The 21,472-nt window shown below is 41.1% G+C and overlaps 2 protein-coding genes across 2 annotated transcripts in view; one reads left to right on the top strand and one right to left on the bottom strand.

Moving 5' to 3' along the window:
• Window positions 1-7,184, top strand: part of LOC142954749 (low-density lipoprotein receptor-related protein 1-like) — a 68,876-nt gene extending 61,692 nt beyond the window's left edge. The window contains exons 77-88 of the mRNA XM_076095959.1: window positions 50-156; window positions 352-471; window positions 597-773; window positions 924-1,064; window positions 1,174-1,347; window positions 1,909-2,070; window positions 2,395-2,566; window positions 2,781-2,882; window positions 3,605-3,678; window positions 3,760-3,853; window positions 4,686-4,830; window positions 5,264-7,184. Coding sequence (XP_075952074.1) covers window positions 50-156; window positions 352-471; window positions 597-773; window positions 924-1,064; window positions 1,174-1,347; window positions 1,909-2,070; window positions 2,395-2,566; window positions 2,781-2,882; window positions 3,605-3,678; window positions 3,760-3,853; window positions 4,686-4,830; window positions 5,264-5,401 — 1,606 coding nt within the window. The 3' untranslated portion in view covers window positions 5,402-7,184. The remainder of the gene's footprint in view (window positions 1-49; window positions 157-351; window positions 472-596; window positions 774-923; window positions 1,065-1,173; window positions 1,348-1,908; window positions 2,071-2,394; window positions 2,567-2,780; window positions 2,883-3,604; window positions 3,679-3,759; window positions 3,854-4,685; window positions 4,831-5,263) is intronic.
• An 88-nt stretch (window positions 7,185-7,272) lies between these two features.
• The window catches only part of fmnl3 (formin-like 3), a 33,664-nt gene continuing 19,464 nt past the window's right edge, over window positions 7,273-21,472 (bottom strand). Inside the window, exons 7-26 of the mRNA XM_076095993.1 lie at window positions 20,780-20,888; window positions 20,503-20,579; window positions 19,962-20,055; window positions 18,492-18,566; window positions 18,259-18,369; window positions 17,992-18,141; window positions 17,275-17,376; window positions 16,701-17,064; window positions 15,717-15,803; window positions 15,399-15,523; window positions 14,890-15,092; window positions 14,508-14,811; window positions 14,338-14,418; window positions 14,121-14,250; window positions 13,829-13,989; window positions 13,574-13,675; window positions 12,767-12,859; window positions 12,522-12,645; window positions 10,610-11,253; window positions 7,273-8,780 (exon numbers count right to left, since the gene is read on the bottom strand). Coding sequence (XP_075952108.1) covers window positions 11,162-11,253; window positions 12,522-12,645; window positions 12,767-12,859; window positions 13,574-13,675; window positions 13,829-13,989; window positions 14,121-14,250; window positions 14,338-14,418; window positions 14,508-14,811; window positions 14,890-15,092; window positions 15,399-15,523; window positions 15,717-15,803; window positions 16,701-17,064; window positions 17,275-17,376; window positions 17,992-18,141; window positions 18,259-18,369; window positions 18,492-18,566; window positions 19,962-20,055; window positions 20,503-20,579; window positions 20,780-20,888 — 2,584 coding nt within the window. The 3' untranslated portion in view covers window positions 7,273-8,780; window positions 10,610-11,161. The remainder of the gene's footprint in view (window positions 8,781-10,609; window positions 11,254-12,521; window positions 12,646-12,766; window positions 12,860-13,573; window positions 13,676-13,828; window positions 13,990-14,120; window positions 14,251-14,337; window positions 14,419-14,507; window positions 14,812-14,889; window positions 15,093-15,398; window positions 15,524-15,716; window positions 15,804-16,700; window positions 17,065-17,274; window positions 17,377-17,991; window positions 18,142-18,258; window positions 18,370-18,491; window positions 18,567-19,961; window positions 20,056-20,502; window positions 20,580-20,779; window positions 20,889-21,472) is intronic.

Below are 21,472 nucleotides of genomic sequence, written 5' to 3'. Positions count from 1 at the left end.
AAAATATATGATTTCAATGAGTGTGCTCCAACTCCGTGTTTCCCTTCAGAACCATGTATTGGGCAGACTGGGGGAACCACCCTAAAATTGAGACTGCTGCCATGGACGGCACTCTGAGACAAACTCTAGTTCACGAGAACATCCAGTGGCCCACCGGTCAGTACGACATTAACATTATATGATTTATCTTAACCCCGATTTGTCCAAGGAAACGAAAGCATGCATGCTATTTCTCAGCAACTTCCTTCTCCACCTTCACATTTAGCCGGCTGTCCAGCAGCATTACAGCCTTTTATTCTATGTAGGTTGCCGTGTCTTTATATGCAAGGCTCTTCCATTCTGTCTCTACAGGTTTGGCTGTCGACTACTTCAACGAGCGTCTTTACTGGGCAGATGCTAAACTCTCAGTAATTGGCAGTGTTCGTCTGGATGGCTCTGATCCTGTAATTTCTGTCTCTGGCATCAAAAACAGTTGAGTTGTTTCTTCACTTAAAACAAAACTGTGAGAAACATGAAAGTTCAGAAACCTGGCATTAGTTGCTTGTTGTTTTCTTTCTTTTTTAATCTATTATCTTTCCCCCCCCTTTATTTCTCAGACCTTCTCCATCCATACAGCATAGATATCTTTGAGGACTACATATATGGGGTCACCTATATCAATAACTTTGTCTTCCGGGTCAACAAGTTTGGCAAAGGCCCCATGGAGAATCTCACCACAGGCATCAACCATGCTACTGATATAGTCCTCTACCACCGTTACAAGCAGCCAGAGAGTAAGTTTGCTTTTCTATGTATTAGTTTACTTGCGTCCTCAAAGTCATAAGATACATAATATATTTTAATTTGTATAAATTAATACAACTGGGTTTTATACATTTTATGCAGTTTTTTCTCACTGGATGTCTTGTTTGTCTCTGCACCAGTGACTAACCCATGTGACCGGAAGAAGTGTGAGTGGCTGTGTCTGCTCAGCCCCAGTGGACCGGTGTGTACCTGCCCCAACAACTACGTGGCAGACAACGGCACGTGTGTAGAGAGACCGAGCCCCACACAGTCGCCATTCTGTAAGTCTGCAGATACAGTTCACTGATGTACACATACAAATACCTGAGCAGTAGAGCAGCAAACAAAATGTTGGTTTATCATGGAATCCCCCCCCCCCCCCCTCTACAGCTCCCCCCTCAGGGCCCTGCGATGTTCAGTGTCAGAACGGTGGGAGCTGCTTCCTCAACGCCCGTCAGGTGGCCAAGTGTCGCTGCCAGCCCAGCTACACCGGAGAGAGATGTGAGATCAACCAGTGCAGGGACTACTGCAAAAATGGAGGCACATGCACTGCTTCTCACACAGGTAAGAGCACGACACATGTGATCTCTTTTCCTTACTTTAAAAGCAAGAGGTCATTTAATTTATATTAAGTTTCTTCCCTTTTTATAAGAACATCAGTCTCAGGTGTGTATATTTATGCAGAATTCAAAAAGTTGAATGGCCTTTGTAATGACTTTGTTACATAAACGTGAGTGGGAATTCTGTAATCTGTTTGGATGTTATTAAATCGTCATTTTTCCTTTTGGGAAAATGTTTCTAACTAGCAAATTATTAAGTGAAATAAACATGTTATGACAACTTTGATGTGAAATGATAATTTCTTTCTGGCAAGTATTTTATGCCACTGATAATTTAGTTGGTCCAAAAATCATTAGTACAATTTCCCCCCATCCTTTTGATGTCTGTGAAAGCTCTGTGGAGTATTCATTAGTAACAGCGATCCCATGCCAAGATGTTGCAGAAGAGAGGACATAGAGTAAGGGACTTGAGCTGCATAGCTGCAGCCTTCGTGTATTGTGGTTGTATTCATTTATATTTGTCTCACAATTTTTTGAACTTCAAAATTCATGTCCTGTGTTGCAGGTGCCCCAACCTGTAGATGCCCAAAAGGCTTCACAGGGCCCAACTGTAGCCGCCACACTTGTCAGGACTACTGCCTGAATGAAGGCAACTGCTCGGTCAACATGGGCAACCAGCCAACCTGCAGCTGTCTGCCAGAGTACAAGGGAGACCAGTGCCAGTACAGTAAGTGGCAGCACTGTCACATGTTGCTACATTGTCTTGAAGGAGTCTGGATCTGTATGGATTCTCAGCTTCTTAAATATTTATTCTCCTGTAATGTAAAAAGATATATTTCATTGCTTTGCTTTACCTTTTACTTTACAAAAAATGACGAGTCTACAACGGCGCATTTTCTCACAAAATTATTATCAACTTTTACAATGTTATCTTTGATTGTTCTAGGGAAGAAAAAAAGCCCCACTACTAATACAATCCTATGGAACAACATGTGAATCTATGACGGTTGAGTTCTTTGCACTTATCGCACGTCTTCCTTCCCGTCCTCAGCTAATTGTGAAGGGTTCTGTCACAACGCTGGAACCTGCTTACAAACCTCCAACGGCACTAAAATCTGTCTGTGCACCACTCAGTACATTGGATACCAATGTGAGTTGGACAAATGTCTGTTCTGTGGAGCGGGCAAGTGTTTGACGTCATCCTCAGGCGAGGTTTCATGCAGGTGGGTACACTGTGGACAACATGCACAAAACTTGCACAAAATAAATTTGACTTGAAATTTGAAATATTTGTAAATTTTTATTTTGGACTGCTCAGTACCATGCTGGCAAGGCCACACATATATCATATTATTATTATTATATATTATCAAGCAACATAATTATTTTTTGTTTGTTTGTGTGTGTGTGTGTGTGTGTGTGTGTGTGTGTGTGTAGCTGCCCCAACGGTCAGACCCAACCCAGCTGCTATTCCTGTTTGGACTACTGCTCAAATGGACAATGTTCAGTTGACACTCGCACCCTGCTGCCTCAGTGCAAGTAAGATATGACACCCACACCCATCTCAACCCCACACATCAATACACTTTTTTCAAATGGCATACTACACTATGACGTTTTTATGATATACTATACTATGACTTCTTTATGGCATATTATATACTATGACTTCTTTATGGCATACTATACTATATACTTTATATTTATACTATATATTTGTATAATCTTTTTGGCAGACTATACTATGCAAATTTCTATGACTTTTTTTATGACTTTTTTCGACATGCTATACTATGACTTTTTTACATACTATGTATTTTTAACGTCATTCTATCCTGGGATTTTTAAATCATACTCTGATATTTTCAGACCTCTTTGCTGGTGAAAGCTTTTGCCGGACGCATTATGTTTACGTTTCGTCTGTACTCAAATTTGGCACACTCGTCCACTTTGACTCAAGGATGAACTGATTAGTGTTCGTCAAAGATCAAGGCCCGTGACCTCACAAAACACTCGTTTGGCCATAACTCAAGAATACATATGTTGTTGCTATTATAGCCTCTTGTGACTGAATGAATGGAAATAACAAAATATTATCAGATGATTTTATTACTAAAGAGACATCACACTCTCTTCCTCTCCCTGACTATAATATTATCTATGATACAGAATATATACTATTGATATTGATTACTGGGGCAATAGAGGAACCATCAAAAAACTTGCACACTTTCTAACTCTGTTCCATTGTGTGTGTCCAGGTGTCCTGTGGGATGGAGGGGATACAGATGTGAGATTGCAGCAGCTTCTATGGATGCTTCTACTTCCAGTGGAAGTAAGTCACACAGTTTAGAGAATCGTGTTAGTAAAACATGCACTTTGGTCCTATTTGCTCACATTATTTGCTCACTTGCAGGTACTGCCTCCATCATCATCCCAGTGCTTCTCCTGCTGTTACTGGCACTTCTGGTCGTTGGTGCCATCTTGTGGTACAAGAGGAGAATGCGTGGGTGAGTCCTGGTTTCTGAGAGTTTCGATCCTAACTCCATTTTTTTCATCTTTTCCTCACACTATTAGAAATCTCGCCTCTCTTTCTCTCTTACCTTTTGATAACCATCTATTTCCTGTTTCCCAGGTCTCTATGGCCGGGCAAATCTCGTTCTCAGTGCTCGCGGTAACTTCATAGGGTTAAATAATTCATCTGTTGACCCCACCCCTTCCCTAATATCTAGTCAGATTGGCCAATCTGTTTGTCAATCCATTTGTCCAATCTGTTGGTCAATGTAGAAATCTGTTTGTAATTGCCTGCCATCTCTTGTTTGCCTCCCACTGGGTTTCCCAACCGGCAAACACGGGGACATATTTAATCTTAGCCAAAGTAGTTTTGCTGGTAATGCACAAACAATCAAACTGTTATGTCCGTGTTGCATCTCCATACCTTCCCTTTTTACATGTGTAAATGTTAGGCTTACTCTATGTGCTTGAATACTAAAATATACAAGTGTGCATCTATGACAAATGTTTATGTGCTTGCAAACAACCGAATATTTGCAATGTGAAAATTCAGCATTCTCCACTCTAGACATGCTGCCGTATATATTCTCTGGGTTTGATCAAATGAGCTTTTGTGAAAAGCTTATTTGACAACCTTTAATATATGTTGTCTTGATTGTGTGAATTGTACGTTGCTGTTGAGTCAGTACCTGGTTTATGCCACGTTGTGATATTTTTCAAGCCTCTGTGATTTTTTTTAATTTAAGGTTTCTCTCAAAATATAGGTCATGATCTTCTAGTTAATTGCTTTGATGGTTCATCAGTTTATTTATCTTTATCTGTCTGCAGTGCAAAGGGCTTCCAGCACCACCGAATGACAAATGGAGCCATGAATGTTGAGATTGGGAACCCTGCCTATAAGATCTATGAAGGAGACCCCGACGATGACGCTGGGGAGCTCCTGGATTCAGACTATGCTTTGGACCCAGACAAGGTAACACAGATTAAAGCGTTTTTGTATAAACAATGTGTTCACAGAAAACATCTCTTCTCACTTACTCCTAGTGTTAAATAGCCATACAGATAGTTTAAGTTTCATCCACCTATATTAGAAAACTTCTGCCACCTAAAACAATGTCCCAGAGCAGGCCAATACACGATACTACATTATAAACATTATAGGACGTATCAACCTAAATTACAAACCACAACTATCCCATGGGTTCTAGTGGTAACGGAAATGGAATGATTGGTTGTAATTATTTGGATGGACTGACCATTGTAAGTGACAAAATGTCTTTTTTTATTATATTTTAGTGACCTGACCTTTGTAAGCACAACATGCAGTAAATACCAGTTTTACATTTAACAAATATCCGCCTTTCTCTTTCCCTTTGAGTCACCATGTAATTTTCTTTGCTCTGCAGCCGACCAACTTCACCAACCCAGTGTATGCCACCCTGTACATGGGCGCCCAGAACAGCCGCAACTCTCTGGCCAGCACAGATGAAAAGAAGGAGCTTCTCTCCCAGGGCGACGAGGATATGAGTGACCCGCTGGCGTAGAGCTTGGCATGGATTGAACTCTGCCAACATTGCCCTGCCCAACCCAGTGCTGAGCCAATGAGATCTCTCATCTTATGCCTTTACCGAGTGAAAAGAAAAGCAACAAAAAAAAAAAGGAGAACATTGTATAAAATGTATAAAATGAAGGACTACTTTTTTTAAGTGATTGCAGTATTATATTTTGTTCTTTGACAAAAAAAAAAATTCTCTGGTGACGGAAAGGAACCATTTTATAGACATTTATTCAGTTATTTTTAATTTTGCTCACCTCCTCCTCACAACTCTCCCTCCCCTCTCACGCATATAGCCACTACCTCTGTGCAAATGTAAAAGATAGAGACATACAAATGGCAGTGGAACAATTTGAATTTTTTATTTTTGTATGAATTATAGGGTATAGGGGAGGAAAAAATATTATTGTTCCACCTTAGAAAACGTTGCCAAGTCTTTGTTGTTCATGAAAGAGAGAAGTGCCAGTGCTCACTATGAATGCTTCCTGGATGCTGGTTCGGCTCAGTCTTTCTCATGTGTACATGTACGTTTGCTGCTGGATGTCTAAAGGGAGACCGAGGCTGGGAGCGTACACATGGAGGACTCTGCATCAGACGGTGTTTGTTCTGTTATCTCAAAAGAACTACATTAAAGTGATTGTCTTTTAACTCCTTGCACAGACTAAAGTTATATATATATTTGCATATATATAAACCTATTAACAAAGTGTCTTGAAAATATACCCAGGAATACAAACATCAGTAACAAATAGCAGTCTGTACTTAAGTTTTTTTTAAGTCTTTGTATAATTGACATTCTTTGTGTCGGCAATGAATGAGTCGGTGGCAGTGTGCGAGTGTGCTGGATGAAGATGATTGTAACAAAGTCCACATTCCAGGATGGAAAGTCTGGGATGGATATCTGTGGCCTTGGTTTAGTCTACTGCTGGACACTCTGGACAGAAGTCGGATTTTGCTTTGAAACTGTTCTAGAAAGTTATTTTTACTGAGGGACGGCGAGCTTCTGTGAATATCCGGTCATCACTGAAAAACAATCTGCATCTGGCTTTTGTTCCTTGTCTTTTGATTGTAAATGTGTTTTCAGGAAAGGCCGGGGAGACCGTTTAATGGTACGTACTTCTGTGCGAGATTTATTATTTTTTTTTTTTTGTTTTATTTTTGTTTTGTTTAATTGTATGCAATTACATGGATGTGTAATTTAGGTTAATGCTCATTAAGTGCATTCTCAAGAAGGGGACTAATCAGCTCCCTGATAAGCATTCCTTTGCCATGCTGTTAACGCTAACCATCTGTCTGTCAGTCAAACTGGTTTTTAGTCATAAAGTGTTGCTCTCCGCGTCTCACTGCTCACCACGCTGCTTTTAACTGAGCTCACCTGCTATATCACTCTGCATAGTGCTCTCACACACCCAACCTAGAAGGAACTCTTGTTTTCGCCCCTCACTTAACAGTATTCATCACTTCGTCTTTTTTTACATCCTGCTCTGTTAGCTTTTCACCTGACCATGTAAATTAGAACAATCATTTTTCAGTTGGAGAATTTCTTTTGGTGGCAAAAACCCACATGGATATTTGTGGTTATGATTGTTTTGTTATGATTCTATTTCTTTTTGATATAAGAAATTAAATGGATTTTTATAGTAGAAATGTACAGTGGCTCTGTCTGTCATTTGGAGAGATGGAGGGGAAAAGTAGTCAGTCATTATTTCTGACTGAGTACATCTCAAGTGAACATCAAGTTTCCTTTGAAATAAAACATGAACATGTAGGAACCACTTGTTTTGAATGTTGCTTCATCAAAGAAAGAGCAGGCTTTGTTTTCATACTCCTGAGGTGTAATGACAGTCTTTGGTCTTGCAGTTACATTATTCATCTTATTTATTAAACAAGAAGTGTCATCTTTCAGTCAATGTACAATATCATGGATAATTTCTTCGAAAAAGTAAGTTTCTTGATTTGAATGTACATAAATGAATACTTAAAGAATAGTGTCTCATACGATGTTGAGCCAAATGAAGTAGTGTAAAGATGTATCGCTCCCTTTATGCCAATGTTATGCAAGTTTCAACAGCTGTTCGGATTCATCTCTATTAAAACGGAGATTAAATGAAATTTTAAAACATAAGACCTCATAGAAATGGATACATCCTTCATCCATAACCACATCTATAGCAGGTTAACGTCATCTGGCCCCTAATCAGCAGTCCATGTGGAGTCTTCTTCATACATTCGTCACTTCCCTAATGTCCCTTAAAGTGTGACAAAGTGTTGTCAAGGCATATAACATTCCGTTTTTAAGAACTTCTTGGACAAGGCACAAAGAAATATAAATCATTATGAGCTTAAAGACACTGATGCACCAGAGGTAAATAAAAGAGTAATCGTAAAATCATTATTCCCCTTACCGTCTAGTTGTGTGACTTTAAAGCTGGAAATTTAAACTTCTGGATATTGTTATCAGTATTATAAGACTACTGTTATAGAACAAGGCATTACAAAATACAATCTTTTAAAAAAACAAATGAAAGCTGTAGAATGAACAAATTATGGCTGCTTCAAGAGAAATAACACTGTTTATACAAAAAAAGGCACTTCTTAAGCAAAACATGAGGCATTGGAGACGTTTTGGTTTGGCTAGCTTGTCCAAAAGAACCAGCGGAATCGATGTTTTTTTTCCTACCGAAAAACTGATGTGATTGAAACGTAATTAGTCAATATTTAGTCTTGATTGAATGTGTTGACTTTGCTTAAAGTTTGGAAACAGTCCCCAAATGTCTCATTATAATATTGAAGCTTCTCTGTTATGTGGAGGAAGGTTTTGTCTCTTCAGGGGAATCATCCCAGCAGCAGAGATGGCATCTTCCCCTGGCTGACTTCCAGTCTAAGTCCTGCTACGACTGCATAATCTGAGGAAATTAACGGTCTTGGGAATAAGGTTCACATGTTGGCAGCCGCTTTGTTTGTGAAAGCAAAGTTCCTCCTGCTCTGTGGTCCCGCCGGTCCTCAACTCACCTCATCTGTTTTGTAGTTATCCTCCTGGTTCTCCGTGGAAACGGGGCAGGGAAAGTCTTGTGTTTGCAGTGAGACAGGAGTAACCCATTGTGCTTCTGTAATGATGCCTGCTCACTTAAAGTGGCTGTAAAGGTCCTCCATAAATAAATAAATTACCCAGCTATAACAAGGGCTCTGTCCTGTCCCTCCTTTCAGTCTTTGTGATCTGCAGCCTCAGGGTTGAGATAGACCATCGGGACACAGGGAGGGAGGTTATAGTGGGGAGGGGAGTATAAGTGACCAATAAGTGGTTTAGGGTCTTTTCCAACCGCTCCGGATCAACGCATCAGCTCGCAGGAAAGGCTGGTTTCGGAGATCTGTGAGTAGGTATGGAGAGAGGGGTCAGAGACGGGGATGGGGGACACACATGTTAGAGGACCCAGAGGTCAATAAGCAAACTTGCTGACTTTAACTTGTTTTTTCTTAGACAGTGCTAAGAGTGTGTTAAGCCGTATAGGTAGAAGACATGCACTCAATTACCGGTTTATCAGGTACACCTAATTATCTAATCACCACATTCACCCAATGAAACTATAAAGCAAGGACTCCATCTCGGTCTGTGGGTATGTCCTTAGCATATTTTAAGAATCTTGTATCCTTCATACGAGGCAGGTGTATTGCTGGGGACCGAAGGATGTGGCGTGTCGATTGTGGTGCACTTTGGCCAGATGGTGGAGCTATAAGAATTGACTTGATGTTTTAAAGAAAGTCATAATATAGTGAGTCATGAAATATATCACAAAAAGTCAAAGTAGAGTATGTCATATAAATTCATAAAAAGTCATCGTATAGTATGGAATAAACATAAGTCATAGGAGAGAGTGTCATAAAAATTCAAAGATAATATGTCATAAAAAAGTCATGGTATAGTATGCCATGAAAAAGTTAAAGCACATGTCATGAAAGCGTCAAAAAAAGTCATAGTATAGTATTTTATAAAAGAATGTCTTACAAAGTCTCAGTACAGTATGACAAAAGTCAGAGTATATTACGTCATAGTAAAAGTATAATATGTATGTATAGAAAAGTCTTGTTATAGTCAAGAGGATAATATGTCATAAAAAAGTCTAAATATAATATGTAATACAAAAGTCGGAGAATACACCTTTCTGTATAATGCAATACAGTTTAACAGCGCCACAAACATCATACAAAATTATAAAGTTGAATCAACAAAAACTGAAAATTGTAACCATCATGGAGATAGGAATAATTGTAGGACGGCTGCATTAGACTGCATTAGCTTTAGCTAGGTGTACCTTATAAACCGGCAATAGAGTTTACATGTCTACATGTCAGTCAAATAATCATAAAATATCTGCAATAACTTCTGCAGTTACTTTGTTTACTGTATATAAGAAATATCAAAACGGCAAATAGGGGCATAAACAATACAGACTGAACACTGACTGACACATTGCCATAACCTTGAATTTCAACTGGTGGTAGTGATACACAAAACAGTGAAAGTCAGGGTTTTGGTAACAGCCATAATTATTACAGTTACATTATAATGGTTAACAAGCTCTACAAAATTGCTGTGTACAGTCAAGCTGGTTGTGACAAAAGTAACAGAAAACCTCTCAGCTCTGTAAAAAAAATGTAATTTATATCTGACTGACAGTTTTTTTCTAGAGCCTGTTGACCAAACAGCTGTTCAGCACACCGCGAACGACAGTTAGCAAAGACAAAACATGGCGGTCGTGGTCGACAGGTGAGAGTAAATGAACATTGGACAACATGCAACACATAATTGGAGGGGGTGAGGAGGAGGATGATGATGATGATGACGATGATGATGATGATGATGATCTCAATGGTATAGCTATGCATTTAAACTGAACAATGATGTTCTTAAAATACCACAAAGACTTCGTCTCTGATGCAAAGACTTGGTGGAAAATTAAATAAGTGAATTCATGTTTTCATTGCTAGCGGTTGAGGCAAGTGATACTGTATTTCTGTAAGTCGCTTCTTAATTAATCTTGTTTTCTAGCTATTGTGTTGTAAAGCATAATCTCTGTGCTGCGAAGCCTTTTTTTTGTTTGCCTCCAAAGCACTAGCTGAAGCAGCTGACATCACTGTAGCAGCACACAGCAGCTGGAGGGCCAAGCAGGCCAGGTTTCAGCCAGGCTACCTTCCTTACCCTCTCTTAGGAGTGGGAAATACTGTCATTAATCTTCTTTTCAGCTGGAGGGGGTAGAATGAACAGTGGTGGTTGAGGAAAGAAGAGTCACATGTTAGCAGGAAACCAAACACCAAACAGGTTAGTTTAATGGAACAAGGCATCGATAAATAAAAAACAGTAAATTAGCCAAACCTCTTCAGGTTATGATTGTTAAATTCAGCTTCGTGAAAATATGTTGTAATAATGCACAGCCTTCCACATGTGTCATGCATGGTGATAATGTAATCACAGTAATGGCTGATTGTACTGTGAGAGTATCGACATATTTTTCACACAAAAAAATATGTCGACACACTGTAAAACGTTTTCCCCAGGCAAAGAGGTTTGGCTGACTCCCATCACCTAAGAGGAATCCTCTGAAGTAGAAAACAAACAACCAAATGACAGCCCAAGTTAGTTCACAGTAGTTGGTGGGGGTTTGGGTGGGTGACAGGGATCATGCTGCATGCACAGAGGGGTCAGGAGGCGTATGAGAGACACCTGGATAACCTTGGCATTAGGGGGGAGGGGCTAGCAGTTGGCGTCGTCACAGAGGTTGGCTTCACAGAAGAACCGTGAGCCGCGTTTAGCAGTGCGGGCTGTGAAGGGCACACTCTTCAGTACTGGGGGAGGAGGGTAAGGGAGAGAAAACATGTCACACCTGAGACACTGCCCTTCTGGGGGGGGGGGGGGGGACGGGACACTGGACCACCTTCACACTTCTTTCAGGAGACCCGTAAAGAAAACTGTGCTATTTCTGTGCTGTATGTAGCACAGATCTCTGGAAGCAAACCTTTTATGTGAAAAGGTTTTTAACTGAATTAGCAGCAACATTTTACCCTATTTTGCATTTATAAGCACTACAAAAACATTTAATAGACGGTTTATAACACACTTTGATGTAGTTGGAAGCTGATATAAGTGTTAATTAATGTATTTGTCCAAGACTATAACTAACTTATCCAGTGCGCACCCATACATGGAGGCTGCTGTATAAACAAATAGCTAAATTGTTATAAAATGTCTTCATAGCAGAAGATATGATCGCTGATAAATGCTACACATAAAGAAACAATTAAAAAATGTCCTTATAGCTCCATACATCTACATTTGAGTGTGTTATAAACAATGTATTAAATGTTTGTATACTGCTTATGAATGCTAAATAAGAGGAGTTAAAGTAAAGCTTTATCGGATTACAGCACACTGGTTATATCATGGAAAAACATCAGTTGCATAATAAGCTGTAGTGGCATAGAAGCATTATTAATTACAAAAAAATTACATTAATGCAACATATATATTATTTATATTTTAAGCACCGATTAATAATCGTGACAAAAACATCCGTTAGCTTGGTGCTATCCTGAGGCTGTAGATAGATTTTTTTTTTTTCATCAAATTAAAGCCCCTATATGTGGAATTTTAAAATGTCTTGACTTTGGCGACACATTGTGGTAGATATTCAGAAGAGACACTTGCATAGTCCCCAAACATTTTTCTACAAACAAAAACAGTCATACGAATACTGAAAATAAACTATAATCTCATAGAATAATCTACACAGAGTGGCTTTGAAGAAGGACCCTGTAAATAAAGATCATGTGCACTACATTTAATGTACATTTGGAGTCAGACTGCCTGAGTGTCTTCATATTGAGGCCAAACTGCTTTAGTGCAGTACATTTCTAACTAAACATCACTTCATGGAATAACTGGAGGCTGCTGTGCTGCTATGTGCTGTGCTCCAGATGTGGTGGTGTCTGGACTACGTAGCACAAGGTGCACTTCAAAGGAGCTGAGCAGTGAATGACCACAGTCATCCTCGACCTGGGAGGACCAGGGCTACAGGCACCCACATGGGGTCTTTTTAGGGTGTTGTCTGGCCCACCTGTGATGATGTCCTCGATAGTGCCATCTTTGCCCTCGTACACAGGCCGGTGGTCTTTGGCTTGCCGCTTGCGCAGCTCTGTGATCAGCTCGTGCTGCTGCTGTTTCTTCTTTTGGGCCTGGACCTGTAAACCAGTGGACAGGATATTTGTACTGTGGTTTTTGGCACGCCACAAAGCTTTATTTAGCACTGAGTAAACATCTGATAGACTTCATTCAGCTCAGTTGCATGCACTTTGACTGCACCTTGGGGTCATGCTGTTTAGCCTCCTGAGCCAGTAACTTTTCTCTCATTGCTTCCTCCTGCTTTTTCCGTTGTTCGTTTTGTTCCACTGCATCCTGTTGAGAAGAGAAAAACGTGACCAGTCTGCAGCATAAGACAGAAGCTCAAATAAATCAAAGTCAATACACACTGTGGCCTTTTGCAGATAAAGAAAACAGGTCAAAAGTGGAATTTAAACAGGACACACACACAACTACTTATACATACAACAAATGTGCTTTAAAGCAATAGTTCGACATCCAGTTCAATATTTTATGTTTCTGGTTCAATTCAACTCCTCATATTCTTCACCAGGGTTACTCCTCTCTCTCCCCTGGACCAACTTGGAGTCCAAATGTCAAACTATATCTTTAAGTCACTCATACAGACACACGTACGGACACAGAAATCCTTTTGTTGCACATTTCCTTCAGCAGATCCCATAAATCCAGACTAAGAACAATCTCAGGAAATGTGCTGTGTGGTGGGCCAGGGCGAGTCTGTCCGGGGGTAAAGGAGATGAGGGACAGGAGGGAGAGGGAGGGGGAAGAACCAGTCTAAACACCACAGCTGCAGCTCTGGAGTCAGACCCAGCTGGCTTTTCCTGTTATTTGGCCTCGGACTATACGCCACGTCCTGTGGCACAGAGGCAGCCAAAGCTCTGCCCTGTTCTGCTCTCATTGAGACTGACAACATCCAAGTCCGAAACCAGGGAACTTCCATCTGACCAGGAGAGAAAGCTGCACCCTGTCAGTGCAGAAGTGAGGAAAGATGCTGCTTCGTGTCCTCACCTTGTAGGCCCTGATAAAGCGCACAAACACGGGGAAGAACACCGAGGGCGGAGTTGTCTTGGCACTCTCTCCAAAGTAGTTCACCACATTGTTGAATGCTTCCTAGAAACGGGAAGGACAGTACGTAAACACTGTTCAGTCATGATTGGTTGTGTGTTAGAGGTCAGTGAGCTGAATCTGGGACAGAAAATAGTCTCATGTCTATTTTCATTTTTCTCCCCTTTGAGGTTAAGAGGTGAGGACAGTGTTTGATACCTCTGCTGTCTTGGCGTCCTTCTGCAGCTTGTCTAGCTGTGTGTCATTAGCATGGACGAAGCCTTTCAGGACTGAATGGTCATGGAGAGTGCACTCTCTCCTGATCAGGTCCATGCCTTTCCCCAGCTCTCGAACATCCAGCAGCACATTTTCCAGAGATACTTTTGTACAGTCAACAAGGAATATGTTTTATTTACAGCAATACAACAGTATATATGAGCATAGTGTTGTGAAAACATTCTTTTTTAACTGAACATAACTAATATTTCTATTAACATGATGCTGAGCTCACCTGCTGCAGCTTTATCCACAAAGTGCAGTTCGTTGTAGAAGTTGGCCAGTTCAGGGTACTTCTCTTTCAAAGTGAGAGCTATGAAGTGGAGCAACGTCATCTTCCTGTCTGTAGACTTGGTGTCCAGCAGCTGTGTAACAATAGGAATGAATGGGAATATCAGCAAAAGCACTGCACAAATGAACTGTGTAGCATATTATTTTGTTTTAATACTCACCAGATCAAGACTTTGTAATTTGAAGCCATAAACGCAGCCTCGCTTGCTGCTGTTCATGTAGTTCCCCAAGGCTAAGATGATCTAGAAGTACACCAAAGGAATGAATGAATATGCGTAATCAATACAAACACTGCTGATATAAAAACACCGGTCAAATAAGCACTTCCTACCTCAAGCACTTTTTTCAACTTTGGTGCAGATTTCACTGAGGCGGAAGCAGCAATGACTGCATTGAGCTGGGGTGTGAGCATGTTGATGTTGTCAGAAAAGTTCCCAACAAAGGTGATGATGTTCATTCTCTGCGTGAGCCTCTCAATCTTGCTGAAGAACATCATGAACCGATCTTCCTCCGCCAGCTGGTCCAGTGGACGCCGCTCACGCTCGTACTGACGAAACACCTTCACTTCACACTCCGTGGGCAGGAAACGCATCAGACACTCCACAAAGTCGACGGGTAAGGCCTTGAGATCAAACCTGAGTAAACGCAACATATATTAGTTACCATCTTGTCTACGGTTCAGAAAGTATTTGAAATCCAGGAAAAGTGCCTACTTCTCTATTGCTTTGCAGATCTCCTCTGTGCTCTTGTTAGCCTTTCGCAGTGTGATGGCCAAGTTCTTGGAGCGATTGGAGTCCAGGAGGGTGACTTTGTTTACCGCCTTCTGGGCTACTTTGCTCTTTGTGCAGCAAATATCCACAATGGGACCCTGGGCTCTGGTCTTAAACAGCTCCTCAAACTTTTCCAGATCCAGCTCCTGCACATGAGTGAAAGTTTACTTATTTGTTCTGAACTAATATTAAAAAGGTCCTGGGAAACACATTTTCTCAATCAGCCTTTTGCTATGAGGGATGGACTTCTACTATTTTCTGACCCAGTTAGAACAGTTTTGGTCATTTCACATGAGAGATACCAATCAGAATTTAGCCATTAACCTGAGCTTTTGAGTGTAAATAATTAGTACAAATTAGGATGTTCTTTTCCCCCCCAAAATTGTAACATGGGTATTTAATATTAATGATGTGTTCAGGGACATTTTAGCAGTTTTATCTGCTTGATTTACCTCTAGCACACGTTCATCATCAATCTCGTTGAAGACTGTGCCGTTGATCTGATTGGGCTTCAAGGCCGTCCAGTTAAACACCGGCAGGCGGAACTTGGTCTTGATGGGCTTCTTGATTCGGATAGCTGTAGTCGAGAATTAAAGTGTTATTCGCAAAAATCGGTTTTGCATGATTATAAACATTCATAAAGAGTTTTATAAAGCCTTATGAAGGCATTATAATGAGTGTTATCTTTAGCTCTATTAAGCTGCAGTGGAACAGAAAGCAAAATTGTACGAAGGTGCATAACAATGATGTAATTTTATATCGGCTCTCACCTGAGAGACCCACGCTCAGGATAACTGATGGAGAAGTGCCCGGCAGAGGCGGAGCGAGAGGAGGTGGTGGTGGTGGGACACAGTGGCCTTCAATCAATGTACAAGAAAATGTTAAACGCTTTTTACTAGAACACTTGAACAAAAGTGATCTTTTCCAAAAACTCTTTTTATCAATCCTATACCATCACTTTGATCTATTGTGTTTTTCGATCCTTTATTATTCTGTATATATTTAATCTAATTCACTATGAACCTGTATTACATGTTTTGTAACCTCCGTGCTGTTATCTACACTCAAGCAAAGGTGATTTTCAATCTTAGTGAAGCTCTTTCTTGGTTAAGGAGCAGTTTGTAGGATTTAGTGGCACCTAGAGGGGAGGTTGCAAATTGCAACCAACTGAAAACCCTTCTGCTTACCCATCCCTTTCTAAACGTGTCGGAAAATGACTGTGGCCTTTAGGCAACGAAAAAACAGTGTTTAGTTTGTCCGTTTTGGGCCAGTGTAGAAACATGGCGGTGCAACATGGCAGACTCAGTGAGGAGGACCCGCTCATAGCACCCATCCCACACATAAGCGGCTCATTCTTAGGTAAGGAAGACACAAAGATTCTTAGTTTCAGGTGATTATATACTACTAAAAACATAGTTATGAATACTATATTCCATGCCTGCGAACACCCTTAATTCTACACACTGCTCCTTTAACAAAAATTGCCAAAAGAGCTGAAAACTGCTCTAACAGTTGGTACTGTTTCTCCTGTGTTGCAGTCTGTCTGCACACTCACACACAAAGGAAACAACTTGCATTTCCCTTTCCTGTCTGGGGCACAAACCCACTGCTGTGACTCATCACCTGGCTTGGCACGGATGAACAAAGAAGGGGAAACGAAAATAGACCTCCTCTGACGGTCTATCATCAAATAAGCTCAGCTTTTACATATATGTGTCACCAGACAAAAATCACTGTGAGTTATGGTTCATCACCTAAGGCTGAGGGAAGAGGAGGAGGAGGTGGTGGAGGAGGAGGAGGAGGTGGAGGGGCTTCACTGGCTGGTGGTAAACTGGTGTCTGGTCCTCCTGGTTCGGTGAATCCAGCTGTTGAACCCAAAGAGAGGTGCCTAATGTCTCCCTGTGGGATCCCAAGGCCACTACTCCCAACACCACCCCCGACACCCAGCGGCTCGATGGCAATATCTCCATCAGCCTTCTTGTGCAAACGGATGGTGCCTTGTTGTTCGAGCTCCAGCAGCCTCCTCTCCAGGTTGAAGTGTCTCTGAAAGGCGACATCCTTCTCCTTGATTACCCTCCTCAGTGTGGTGACCTGGGTGTTGGTCGACTCGTACGTCTCCTGGAGAGTCACCAGGGGGCGATAAAGAGAACACCACAATGACTATACATTAAAAAGAAACATCCTGTTTCCTGCTGACCTAATTTGCTATCACAGCAATTTAGCTACATGCATCTGAAACTGATCTTCGCTGACACAGTGAAGCGAGGTGAAGCCTTTCTGATGCGAGGCAGGCAAAGCGATATTACATCATTACGACTCACGGCTTACCCTTATTGCATGCAGGTCCTTGTCTTTCTGAAGGAGCACCTTCTCCAGATCAGCTACTTTCATCATCGTTTCATTCTCAACCTCCAGCAGCTTCTCCGTCACCTGGGAAAGAAGACGGAGAGATAAAACAACAGAGGGATGAGAGGAGACGAATTCAAGAATTGATCCACAGCACGGGCATCTTTCCCAGCTCCACTCCCTCCCACTCTCTTCCCGACACTGTGCATCATCAGAAGAAATAAGGTATACCCAGCAGCATGACGCGGCAAGAGCATGACACAGCTTTTGGTTTTGGTTTTCAAACAGATTACACATGTTGCATAGGAATTCACAGGGATTCTTCACCCTCATCCTCCCCCATCATTCCTGACTCCTGAGAGCTGAGTTTGTTATGAAATTCTTAGAGTGATGTCAGGGCTGCCCACGACCTTCCTATGAGAAGAATGTCTTTGCAAAGCAGTGTGGGATACGAAGGCAACTGCCCAAAACGAATGAGCCAACACAAGAACAATATTACGCTTGTCTCACGCACAGTATTCTCCAGTGTTCTCCACCCCGTCATTATTCTGAAGCACTTGTGAAATGCAAACACAGAGTAGATTTTTTTAATCAGCATGTAGAAACAGCCAAGTTAAGTACACGGCTGGTGAACCACAATAATCTCATAAACGGGCCCAGAGAGCTGTGTTGGTGGCCCAGACTAGGTGGTGCACTTACATGGGACAGGTGCTCCTCCAGTTCATCCACCTTCTCCAGAGCAGCATTCTTCGTCTCCGCATCTTCCAGCAGACCACCCACGTCAAACACGTTATCCAGGTAGGCCTGGATCTGCACCGACAGCTTGTCACTCTCTGTATGTTTACATTTCTGACGTGAGGGAGAAAGAATCAGTATTAGAGATGCTCTTCACCCACTGGAGAAATAGTCTCAGCCTGAGGATATTTATTTGGAACGGCCATTTTAACAACAGCATCGTCATCTTACCTCCAGGTAATCATCCAGTCCAAGCTTGGTGAATTCATACTGCAGATGGACTCTGAAGTTCATGTCCTCCACCGAGTGCACCACAATGTTGATGAACTGCATGCAGGCAACCTGGACCACAGACAGATTTAGATCAATTTTAGACCAAATATATTCAATTGGATAGATAATAAGATGGACCCACATTCACACCAAAATAAAAGCATCCATCCTTAATACAAAGCGTATCTTACCATGTAGTCGATGTTTCCCTCCTCACAGCGGAAGTAATCCATCAGTCTCTCAAAGCGATGCTTCTCCTTACACACCTAAAATGCAAAAGGTGCAGCAATACAGAGGAACGAAATTCATTTATGATATTTTCATTTCAGTTGAAATGGAGGAAACATTCAAAACTTAACACAGAACAACAAAAAGCCCAACATGAAGAGAATCTGAATGGAAGGTCAAAATGACTTATTTTAAAACGCCGTGTCTAATTTTAAAAGATAACGATTAATGAATGATTAAGAAATAGTCACAGTCTCCTGCTTAAAGGGGCAACCTCCACATATTGACAGTTGAGAAAAGACATTAAGTTGCTTTGCACCATGGAGAAGATAAAAGCAAAGCTCTAATTAAAAACAGAGTTTTTTATGAAGAAATGGGCACCAGCTGTACGGGCACCATTGTTTTTTATTTTATTATCTATTTCTACTTGTGAAGAAGATCATATTCCCTTTATGTTCGTGGGGTGTTCTGTTGTGTCTTGAGTTGATGCAATAAGAATAAAATAAAGTAATATATATATATATATAATAAAACAGTATTTTGTTTTGATGAAACACATTCCAGGATTAAAGGAGAGCTTAGCTGTATGTAAACAGAGGACAGCTTCCTCTATTTGCAACAACAACCTCTTCCTATTATCATAATTCATGGGAAGAAAGCCAGCGGAAGATAAAGACATGGGACCGACTTTGTTTAGCCAAATTCCTGCACAAAAATACACTGAAACAAATGTTTGTAAAAGGTGCTTTATCCAGCACTGTAACAATTAAAATAATCCATGCCCATTTCTGACAATCCTAACTAGAAACAGTAGTATTTGTAGACCTAATACTTGATTACTGTACAGCCGTGGTTGAATACCATCGGTGGCCTTCTTGAGAGATTTCAAAGACCTGTCAGGTTGTATTAATGTATGATATAAAATAAATAATACTACAGAAACACCATATTGTTTTGACTAGTGGGTTGATTCGCTCTTGCGTCTCTCTGGGGCTTTTTGACTGCGAGGTAATTGTCTTGTTCCGGTGTTTAGATGACTGCGTAGGCAGAAACTGAGAGGCTCAGCAAACCTTTGTGGTCTACTTGCTCCCACCAGGGAGTTGAACCTTATCATTGTTCAAGGTTGGCTCACATCTGGTGTCTTAATGAGACTAATGACCACCCCAGGCCACCGTAGAGCTTTGCTTACAACCTCAGCAGACATGAAATCTGAGAAGACATGAGAGCTCCTCCACTTTCACTCATCTACACTGCTTCTTTATGCCCTCATGCATACCAGGGATTTGGGAAATGGTGGCAATTTAATTAATGTTAGATTATTTTTAGCACAGTAAATTCTCACGGGGTTATTAGCCTTGTATTACCACCAAATATTAGCAGCACAACTTTAGATGATAACAGTTCAGGTTTCATTAAGACATTGCTTTAGGCACCTCTTTGAAGTTGTCAAATGCTGAAAGGATGATCTCGTGACCTCCTCGGACGAGACAGACGGCAGCCAGCAGCTCGAGGACCAAAGCTTTCGTCCTGGAAGTGCAGGAAACACAAAATACATTACCTGGATGAAGTTCAACTGCAAACACTTACTCTCAGATTAAAGGGGGGAAAGCACAATATTTATACTATCTATGCTACCAGAATGAATGTCCTCAAAATGAAGGCAAACTCATAAATATACAGGAGTTGAAATCTTTAATCCATACTGAAGTGTGAAGCAGGGAAGGTCTTTATAGTGTTTTAAGTGTGTACCCTCCTAGCCTTCATTATGAAGTGATCAGCGCTAGCGGTTTACCACTAATCTTCCTTTAGTAAACATTCCTTAACAGCCTGTATATACGGCTCTGATCCCCGACTTCAGAGAGAAGCTGAGCCCCATGGAGAATGAGAGGCATATCATATGAACTGGCTGCAGGGTTTCCTCAATTGTTTGACCCAGCCCTGCGTCTATGGAGACGGGGGGCCCTCCGTTCTTACCGTGAGTTCTTATTGTTCAAGCTGAGAGCAATTTCATTGACTGCGTGTGCGTGAGACATGACCATATTGAAGCCATACTGCATGAAGGAGACACATAGAGAGAGAGAGAGAGAGAGAGAGAGAGAGAGAGAGAGAGAGAGAGAGAGAGAGAGAGAGAGAGAGAAGGATGTGGTGAGATAAACCTTTGAATATATGCACTTGACTGCACAGGAAACATATATTCCTCACGTTTATAACAGATGTTGTCAGATTGTGTGCGGTGGAGTGTTGGTGTTACCTGATAATTCATGATAGCTCTCAGGCACATGATGCACACATGCACATCATCTTTTTGGCTCACAAGGCGGGAGTTCTTGATGGTTTTGGTGTTGGAAACCGTGCCATAGCTGCAACGGATGGCAGAAGTTAATATCTGATAGAGATTTAATTATCAAACACAGTGTTTTACTTCAGATTTTGTGTTTAACAATAGCTTGTTTCATTTATTTCTGGAGTTTTTTTTCTGGTAGTCATGTGACTCTTGTTTTAAGTGTGTCACATAGAGAGAGGCAGAGAGAGAAAATTACAGAGAACGAGGTCTGAGAGAAAAAACTTAGATGGCTTTTGAGGTTACAGATGCATCATGGGAGATGACTGGTTTCCTTGCTGCTGTCAACAGACTGAGGTCTCTGCACACAGACTGCTATTATGTAACTGTATTGCACAGTCATCATGTGCACATAGTATTACTTTTCTTGTGCAGTTTATAACGGATTTTGCAGTGATCCAGCATTTCTGAATCATATACATACAAATGTCATAATAAATTATACATAAGGTTATACTAACACATATTCAGCAGTTATCTTAATCTTCTTGTGAACTATTTGTCTTTTTAAATTTCTCTTTTCAGACTTTACGTCTTCTGTCTCTTCATCTCTTGTCTGCGTGTGGCTCAGTGATGAAGAAGACAACTGTCCGACATAGGCTG

Source organism: Anarhichas minor, unplaced genomic scaffold (genome assembly GCF_050575085.1).
Source record: "Anarhichas minor isolate MPS153535 unplaced genomic scaffold, ASM5057508v1 ptg000003l, whole genome shotgun sequence".
NCBI lineage: Eukaryota > Metazoa > Chordata > Actinopteri > Perciformes > Anarhichadidae > Anarhichas > Anarhichas minor.
The sequence above is the reverse complement of the archived record's forward strand: the minus strand, read 5'-3'. Positions and strand labels throughout refer to the sequence as shown.